Below are 10,047 nucleotides of genomic sequence, written 5' to 3'. Positions count from 1 at the left end.
GTAGTTATATTCTATACCTGTGTGTGTGTGTGTGTGTGTGTGTGTAGCGTTAATAACAACAGCAAGTGTGTGTGGGGGGGCCTGCATTCATCTAAGAGGGGAGGACAGAGGGGAGCTCCAAATTTTGCTCAGAGTGCAGGCTTTAGAATCAGGGCTTACAATTTCAGCTTATCCGCGGCGTAACATTGGGCAGCTACCGTTCTCACAGGCCTCACACATGGACTCATCTATCCTTCCTACAAGCCTTTGAGATGGGTGCTGTAATCCTCTCCGTTTTACAGGTGAAGACACTGAGGCCAGAGAGGGGGGCAGGGACTTGCCCAAGGCCACACAGCTTGAGTTTGGGGGGCTGCGATTCGAAATCGCCCCGGAAATCTGGAGCCCCAGCCCAGCCTGTTAACTCCCAGCATACACTGCCCATCAGGTGGTGTAGGGTAAGTGAGTGATATAAAGTAGGTGCCTCCTACGTGGTAATCAGTGTCCTTTTTAATTATAGTTCTGCTAGAGGATGCTTAGAGGGAAGGCAGGTCAGGCGAGAGGGAGGGAGGGCCACGGAGCCGTCCAGTCTCTGCTCCGCAGGCCCCGGCAGGCAGAAACGCGCCGGATGGCCGGCGGGGCAGAGGGCCCGCCTGTCACTTGGCGGGGGCGCTGGACTCCGCACGTGGCGGCGTGCGCGGGTCCCAGTCGTCGACCAGGCGCTGCGCCTGCTGGTGGTACACGTGCGGGTGCCCCTGGCGCAGGCGCAGGCGCACCACGTTGAAGTCCACTTCATACCCGATCCTCTTGTACTTGAGGCTTCGGGCGAGGTTCTGGCGCGTGGCGAGCAGCTCCCGCAGGTTTTTCTCCACGCGCGAGATGTGGCGCTGCAGCTTCTCAGTCCCCTGGGGGGTGGGGGGACCGAGCTGGGAGCTGGGCACTGTCTGGGGTGGGCGAACCCGCCCGGGGCCGGGTGCGGGTGTGAAAGGAGCACACCTCTAGGAAGGGGCGGGCCTCCGAAGGGGAAGGGCACACCTGGGCCACGCGTGCTTGCGGGAGGTCCCCTCCTGGGAAGGGGCTCGAAGAGATCGGAGGGAGGGGGGCACACATTGGGGCCAGAAATGCTGGAAAGGGAATCGGAAACAGGCAGGGGATGGAGAAGGGGACGCACCCGGAGAGCGAGGGGGAGGGGCGGCCGGGACCTGGGAGGTGGCGAGCCTCTGGGCGGGCGTCCCTGAAGCAGCGAGGCTGAGAGAGGGCCTTACCGGGACTCTTGGATACTGAGAACAAACTGAGGGTTGATGGGGGGGGGGGGGGCAGGGAGAGGGGAAAGTGGGCGATGGGCATTGAGGAGGGCACCTGTTGGGATGAGCACTGGGTGTTGTATGGAAACCAATTTGTCAATAAATTATATTTAAAAAAAAAAAGAGGGAGCGAGGCGGGCAGAGATTGAGGGCACTTTCTCTCTCCCTCTCTCTCTCTCTCTCTCTCTCTCTCTCTGTACATACACACACACAACATACAACACCCAGTGCTCAGGAGGGCACTTTTTCTGAGACAGGTGTGGGTACCGGAGGGTCTCCTCCCGGAGCTGAAGGACTGACAGCCCTGGGTGAGGGGGGTCTTACCTGGGTCAGGTGTGCTTGGGGCAGCAGTACCCTCGGGATGCGGCTGCACCTGCAGAGGGCGGGAAGGCGCGGAGGGGGCCACGCAGGAGCATACCTGGGCGAGGCGCGTGGCTTCGGGCAGCTGGGTGCCCACATGTCTCTGGTACACGCGAACCAGGGGTCTGTCCAGCTTCTCTCGGGTCTCCAGGTGACGTTTTGACAGAGGACCCTGGCGGAGTGCGGTGTGAGGAGCAGTGAGGCCCCCGGGCCGGCCGGGCCAGCGACCCTGGTCCCACCCCGCATGGTCTGGCGCCAAAGCCCACCTTGATGAGGCCGTGAGTGATGTACATTTCCTGGTTGAATTTCGTGCACCGCTGGATAGTTCCCCGCATTAGTCCTAAGGTCATATTCATTCTTTCCTGGGTGGGGTGGGAGCACAGGGGGATCACAGTGGCTTCCTGGCTCCTCTGCTCCCGCGCCCCTCCCCCCCCGTAGTCCCCCCTGGTCCCTCCTAGCCCCCCCCCCCCCCCCCCCCCCCCACCAACGGGCAGTGGCATCCGCCGCGCCCACCTTCAGCTCCAAGGTCTCCCGCATCTTCTGCGCCAACAAGGCGCACACGCCATCGCTTATCTGATGTTGCTGCGCCCGGATGTCCTCCTCGTTCTTTGCCATTTCCAGCAAGGTGTCCTTGGACTCCATCAACAGTCGCTTGGCTTCGTACAGCGCCGTGGCGCACTCTGCGGGCGGCGTGGGGACACTCGTTGGAGAGTCAAGGCCTCCTTTTCCCGGACCCTGGCGACCCTGGCTCTCTGAGCCCCCCTCCTCTGTGTTCAGGTTGTGTTCGGCCCTGGGCGAGGGGACTTTATTGAAGGACCTGGACAAAGTCCAGGGGAGGAGTTCGTAGAAGTAGCGTCCCGGACTGACTGAGCGAGTGCTCGCACGCAGGAGTGTGTGGGAAGCAGGAGTGGGCGTGAAGAGCTGATCAAGAACGTGGGCTCAGTGGAGATGAGCTCTCAGCCCCCCTCACTAGGGGGGCAATTCCCCAGGGATGGCAGTGGCTGAGCGGTGGAGGAGTGGGCACCCGAGGGTACCTACTGCAGTGCACTCCTTTCTGTGGAGGCCTACCTGGGGTATAGGTGCCCACAGGGTCTGGAGGAGGCGTTTTTTGGCCCTGAGAGCTCGGGGAAGGGATGCGGGAGAGGTTCACCCAGGAGTGGCGGCCAGCCTGCTCCAGAACCTTATCCAGCGGCTGGTTCATGAGGTCCACAGCTTGGAGCCTCTCCTTACAGCAGAAGGCCAGAGTATCGCGGCAGGAGGCCAGGGCCTGAGAACGAGGAAGCAGAGGGAGCAGAGAAAAAGGCAGAGAGTGAGCTGGGAGGTTGGGAGAGGCGGCGGGAAGCGATTTCTCTGCTGGAGGCTGCAAAGCGTTGCCACCTCCAACCGGGACCCTCTCCAGTTCTCCGTTGAAGGCGGGAAGAATTGATTTCCAAGGGGAAGTTCAGACCCTCCCCGCACCCCTCCCCTGTCCAGAAGCCTTCAGTGATCCCTGGGTGGAGAGGGGAAGAGCAGTAGGGGCTGGTGGTAGCTTCCCTGTCCTGGGTGTCATTTTCTTCTTGGGTTCTGTGCCTGGCTTTGCTCTGGCACCCCAAGAAAGCCCTTCCCCCGATCCACTGCCCCATCTATAAAGAGGAGAGATCGCACTGGCTGTATCTACACCAAGAGTCTTCCTGCATCAGCCCTTTGCTCCCCAGCTACATTCAGGGCTGATCCCCTCGCCTAGCCTCAGGGTCTCTCTTCCTTTGCTCTAATTAGTACCAGGAGCCCTCCGCTGTCCTCAGAGTATCTCCCCCACCAACATCTATCTATCTGAACTCCTCCTCCCACCCAAACCCTACTTCCACCATTATAAAATGAAGTATATATCGCATTTCTTTGATACTTGTGGTTATTTAAAAGTTATATCCACTTATATAAACACCACCCTCATCAAAATATAGAATATTGCCATCATCCCAGAAATGTTCCTGGTGCCCCTACCGTCCTCTCCTCTAAACTGCCCTGCAGATTAGTTTTGCCTGTTTCTTTCTTTTTTCTTTTTTTTAAAGTTTATTTATTTAGTTTGAGAGAGACAGAGACAGCACAAGTTGGGGAGGGGCAGAGAGGGAATCCCAAGCAGGCTCTGCACTGCCACCACAGAGCTTGGTGTGGGGCTTGAACCCATGAAGAAGCCGTGAGATCATGACCTGAGCCGAAACCAAGAGTTGGATGCTTAACTGACTGAGCCACCCAGGCGCCCCTTGCCTGTTTCTTAAGATGTCCATAAGCTACAGCCTATGGACTGGCTGCCTCTCTTTGTAACTAAAACTTTATTGGAATAGAGCTGCACTTATTCATGTACGTGTTGTCTCTGGCTGTTTTGTGCTACACTGATCGAATTTTTTTTTTTAATTTTTAATTTTTAAAATTAAATCATCCCCTTATTTATTTTAATATTTTTAATATAACTTGTTGAATTGGTTTCCATACAACACCCAGTGCTCATCCCAACGAGTGCCTCTTTAATGCCCTAATTTAAAAAAAAAAAATTTTTTTTTTTAATTTTTGACAGAGAGAGAGAGTGCCAGCGGGGAGGAGCACAGAGAGAGGGGGACAGAGGATTTGAAGCAGGCTCTGTGCTGACAGCAGAGAGCCCGATGCGGGGCTCGAACTCACAAACTGTGAGATCATGACCTGATCATGACCCAGGTGCCCCTACACTGGCCTAATTGAGTAGTTGTGATAGAGACTGCATTTCACACAAAACCTAAAATATTTACTATCTGGTTCTTCAAAGAAATTTGCTTTTGAAATCTAGAACTTTATATAAATGGAAACATACCATGTGTACTTTATGTCTAGCTTCTTTTGTTGAATATTGTATCTTTGGGATTCAACCATTTGAGTAAAAAATAGATTTAAAAAGTCTTTCATTCATTAATTCAAATATTCATCAAGCCCCTCGTGTATGCTGGGCAGTGTATCAGGGAGTGGGGATGCAGTGGGGAAAACCAGTCCAATTCCTGCCCCCCCAAAAGTGACAGGGTTGGGGTGCCTGGGTGGCTCAGTCAGTTAAGTGTCTGACTTCGGCTCAGGTCACGATCTTGCGGTTCTTGAGTTCGAGCCCTGCATTGGGCTCTGTGCTGACAGCTTAGAGCCTGGAGCCTGCTGCTGATTCTGCCTCCCTCTCTCTGCCCCTCCCTTGCTCATTCTTTGTTTCTCTGTCTCTCTCAAAAATAGATAAACATTAAAAAAAAAAGAAGTGACAGGGTCAATATATGCAGACAAGACTGGTTAGAGAGAGGATCAGAGAAATGGGGATTACCTGGAGGGGAGCATGGGATCTAGAGGTTTTTGTTTTTGTTTTGTTTTGTATTGTGGTAAAACAGACGTAACAAAATTTTCCATTTTAACCATTTTAAGTGCACAGTTCAGTGACATTTATGTATAACCACCACCTCTGTCCGTTTCCAGACATTTTTTTTTTATTATCCCAAACAGATCTGTACTTGTTAGAGAATAATTCCCCATTCGTTCACTGGTGAGAACGATCCAATAACGGGGAGAAGGTGGGTGCAGAGGTAGACGGAATTACAGCATTGGCAGAGGAATAATGAGGTTCCCTTCAGTGACTCCCATGAGTTGGGGTCATTCATTGAGAATGAGGAAAGCAGGAATGGAGAGGTCTGAAGGAAGAGAAAGAATGAAATAACTTGCCCAGTGGGACAACAAACCTTCTAGACACACGCAGTGAGATCCCTGGGAAGGTTCTGAGTGCCAATTTGAATTCATTATCTTAAGCTGAAACAGATCTGTTTGGATGTAAGCATTTTTCTCCAGAAATATGTACATTAGGCCTCTCCAGTGGCCCTTCTCAATTTCCATCTCTGTTTTTTTTTTCCCACCTCTCCATTCACCTTTCTCTCTTGCAAACCCTTCCCTACTGGGGCCAACCTCAGGGTCTTCTCCCTTGTCAGTTTCAGACTTTCTCAAAGGATTTTTCAGGACTCACCAGATTTAAAAGAATATGACCCTGGCCTGGGGGGTGTGGTGGGTGAGCACAGCTAAGGTTCAGCACCACGGATAGTGGTGCAACCAGCTCTTAAATTTCCTCTCCCAACCTCACCCAGGACCCTGGTCTGTCCCTTATTTGAATGTCCTTGTAATGTGAACTCTGTGAGGGCAAGGCCGTCTCTGTCCTCTTCATTAATTTGTCTTCAGTGCCAAGCATGGTACCCAGACACTAGGGTACTGGATTAATAGTTGTTAAATACATGAGTCAAAAGCACACACAAGTTACTAGCTAACTTTAACTGGTCCCAAGGGTTCCATCAAACCTGGCTGCCTTTTCATCTTCATTAGTGCCCTCATAAAGAAACCCTTGTTGCAAGAGTGAAGGATGTAGTGAGAGACCGTCTCTGGCTGGAGGTGGCAAAGACTGAGCACATATTACATGTAAAGAGCTAGGCTCAAGACATCTGAGCTGACTCACAAGGTGGTTCTCCCACTTCTGGGTATATATCCAAAGAAAATCAGGATCTCAAAGAGATATCGGCACTCCCATGTTCATTTCAGCATTATTTACAATAGCCAAGACATGAGAACAATCTAAATGTCTGTTGATAGGTTAGTGAATAAGGAACAATGTGATATATATACTATTATCATATTAATTATATAATATTGATGTATTATAATCAAAACATTGATATCTTAATATACTATAATATATAAAATAATTATGTAATATAGAATATATTATAACGTAATATTTTACAATATGTTGTATATTTACATATATCATATATAGAAATTATGTTATATAATATGATATAATATATAATTGTATAATGATATAACTATGTAAATATAATATAATATAATTATATAAACATATTATTTATTATATAATATTATAATTATATTATATCATATGTAAGCTATATAAAATTTATAATAACAATTATATAATCATAATATTATATAATGATATAATCATAGTTAATATATATTAAAAAGATACTTAATCATATATATTATATATTATACATGCTATGTATTATGTATTGTATTACAGTACATGAGATATGGCATATTAATATATATAGCATATATTATATAGTTTATATGCTATAATATATAGTATATAGCATACAATATATAATATATTGTTATAGACTATATTAATATGTAATGTAATATATAATATACATATTATAAATTATATAACATACTAAGATAATAATCAATGTTTTATAATATTAACATCATATATTAATAATATATAACAATAGTATAATACATGATAGATAATATAATATGTATATAATATTATATATGCAACAGAATATTATTCAGCCTTGAAAAAGGACATCTTGCCATTTATGACAACATAGATGAGCCTAGAGGTTCATTATTATGCTGAATGAAATAAACCAGATGCAAAAAGATCTCACTTATATGTGGAATCTAAAATAGTCAAATGCATGGCAGTAGAGCATAGAATGGTGGTTTCTGGGCCCTGGGGGGGAGGGAGAAATGGGGGAAATGGTCAAGGGGCATAAAGTTTCAGTGATGCAAGATGCTTAAGTTTGGAGATCTAATATAGAACAATGTGACTATAGAGAACAATATCGCATTTTATAATTGAAATTTGCTAAGAGTTTAGATCTTCAGTGTTTTCCCACACATACATAAAGGTAACTATGTGAGGTGATGGATATGTTAACTACCTTGACTATGGTGATTATTTCACAATGTCTACATATATCAAATCATCAAGTTGTAAAAGGCGAAAGATTTATGCGATCTGAAGAGAAACCAGAGCATTATCAAATCATCAAGTTGTACGTCTTGAATATATACAGTTTCAAGTTGTCAATTAGGGGTGCCTGGGTGGCTCAGTCGGTTAAGCGTCTGACTTCGGCTCAGGTCATGATCTCGCGGTCCGTGGGTTCGAGCCCCGCGTTGGGCTCTGTGCTGACAGCTCAGAGCCTGGAGCCTGCTTCAGATTCTGTCTCTCTCTCTCTCTCTGACCCTCCCCTGTTCATGCTCTGTCTCTTTCTGTCTCAAAAATAAATAAACGTTAAAAAAAAACTTTAAATAAAAAAAAATAGTCAATTATATCTTGATAAGGATGGAAGCAAAAAGACACCTGAGCTTGACCCACAGCCCTGCCGCTGGCTAGCCCTGTGCCTTGGTTGAGTCTGTGTCTCTCTGAGCCTCAGTTTTCCTGTCTCTAATGAGGGGATCATCGTTTCTATTTCACAGGAGTGTTTTAAGATGTTAGCTCAGTGACTGCACAGGGCTCGGCTCAGAAGGGGTGTTCATTGTTATTCTGAGGCCCAACTCCATCTCTCAGAGCCTCAGTTTCCCCATTTCACAAAGTGGAAATACAGTGAATGTCAGGTTAGGGTGGGCAGGGGTGTGGATTGAGGGTTTGCTGTGGCCACGGTCCCCAAGGTCAGAGCAGTTCACCCGTTTGGATCCACCTGCAGCCCTCTTAACTTGACCTGAGGTATTCCCAACCTTGAGCAGGGCCTCGGATTTTTCCATATCTCTTTCCATCTTCCTCTTCATGCTCTTAAGCTCCTCCTTCTCCCAGGTAAGCATACTGTCAGCTTTGTCAGGGACCTAGCAGACAAGGAGAGACTCTCTCACACCTTTGAGAGGGCTGGACGGAGATGTCTCCTTCCAGGGTAGTAGAGGGTTTGCCAAGTTTGTAAGCTCTCGGTTTGGAGAATGGTGTTGGGGGTGCTCTCGCCCATTGGGAATATCTCTGAGAAGCCTTTATTCTTTCAGGGGGCTCTCACCGGGTGGGGTGTCTTACCCTTTAGAGGGTGGAGGTGGGAGCTTCTCCATGTGGGGTCTCGTCGTCCCCTGGGGAGGCTGGAATGTTCCCCACTTTTGGGGTGAGGGTCTGCGGTTTCACTTTACGGGGAGGACGTCACCAGGGCTGAGACTAGGGGGTCTCGCTCTTTCTCTGGCTGGGGACGTGACTCCCAGGTGCAAGGACTCAGAGCTTGAGGGTCTCAACCTGTAAGCAGGACCTGTTCCTTTCTCCCCAGATGAGGCTGGAGGAGGGGTTCTCACTCTCGGAGGCTGTGGTGGGGAGGACTGGGGCTTAAAAAAAACATTTTGAGGAGAGTTTCAAGGGTTGGGACCAGGACATCACCTACTGTCCTCAGTGGGGCTGGGGGGGGGGGGGGGGGGGGTTTAGGGTGGGTTTACGTCACCTACTGTCCTCAGCGCGAGGTGTGTGTGTGGCTTTGGATGTGTTTTCACTGGGCTTTGAGGGTCTCAGGCCCACGGGAGGGCCTCACCTTCTGGGCTCGGAATCCAGGCACCCCATCTTGGGGGGTGTCCTCATCTTCTGGTGCCCTTACTCCTGGGGTGGAAGTGGGGGTTCTCTCTACGGGGAGGGGTTTTCTCAGGCCGAGCATCTACCTGGGATCGGAGGCCTCGGGCTTTGCCACTGGGCCTGGGGTGGGGTGGGGCGGGGGGGCAGCATCCCACCTTCTCAGACTTGGGCCGGTAGCCCCGAAGCTTGCTGCTCTGCTGGTTAATAAGCAGGCCTTTGCGGACTTGGGCGAGCCCGCGGTCGGTGGCCTCGCGCTGGCGCTGCAGCAGCCAGAGCTGCCCATTGACCTGGTGCTGCGCGCGGCACAGGCGGGCGGCGGCGAGGCGCGCCCCGCGCGCGTGCGCGTGCACCACCTCGGCGCTCTGCAGGGCCCGGGCGTCGCGGTGCAGGGGCAGCGGCAGGCGGGCGTGCCAGGCGGGGGGGCTTCACCTTGCCCTTCCACAGCGTGACGCCCTCGCCCGGCGGCGGCTTCTCCACGGTGCCGCCGCCCGCGAGCATCTCCACGCGGAAGCGCCAGGGCAGGATGTTGGCGGCGCGGCAGAGGTGGCGCGCCACGTGCGGCTCCCGCACGCTGTCCTCGGGTTGCCACATGGTCACCGCCTCCTGCTCGCAGCGGTCGGTCAGCTGGCGCGCCTTCTGCAGGGTGGCCGTGGCCGCCTGGCGCCACGCCGGAGCCCCAACGCGCGGGTCCTGGCTGCGCTCGGCTGGGGGGATCAGCACGGGCATGGTCCCGGCTTCGTGTCTCCCCACGGGGAGAGGCAGGGACTCCCAAAGACGCGCCGCTCCCTCCTGGCCCGAACGGGGAGTGAAACAGAGTGCCCATCACCATGGCGACGGTGGCAACAGCGCGCAGTTCCGGCAGTGGGGGAGGGGAAAGGCTGGAGAGAGGCGCGGATGGAGTCTTTGCTTTGGAACTTGGCCGGGGTGCCTTGGCATCCTGACTCCTGCGGGAAGCCGGCCTCATCTAGCGCCTCTCTCGCTGGCGCTTCTTCCCTCCAGCAACACGGGCCTCCTTCCAGCTGCTGGGACGCGCTAAGCTCTTTCCCGCCTTGTCAAAGCCTCGGATTC

At 51.1% G+C, this 10,047-nt stretch overlaps 1 protein-coding gene across 1 annotated transcript; it reads right to left on the bottom strand.

Annotated features, from left to right (window-relative positions):
* Positions 1-447: 447 nt before the first annotated feature.
* Positions 448-9,777, bottom strand: CCDC105 (coiled-coil domain containing 105). Its single transcript, XM_049640070.1, is given in 8 exon segments — positions 448-881; positions 1,699-1,812; positions 1,907-2,002; positions 2,154-2,320; positions 2,709-2,907; positions 8,148-8,252; positions 9,135-9,401; positions 9,403-9,777. Coding segments are annotated over 8 exon segments (1,500 nt in total). The 5' UTR covers positions 9,706-9,777; the 3' UTR covers positions 448-632.
* Positions 9,778-10,047: the final 270 nt, after the last annotated feature.

This window comes from Panthera uncia, chromosome A2 (assembly GCF_023721935.1).
Source record: "Panthera uncia isolate 11264 chromosome A2, Puncia_PCG_1.0, whole genome shotgun sequence".
Lineage (NCBI taxonomy): Eukaryota > Metazoa > Chordata > Mammalia > Carnivora > Felidae > Panthera > Panthera uncia.
Note: the sequence above shows the minus strand (reverse complement) of the source record. Positions and strands in the feature narration are given on the sequence as shown.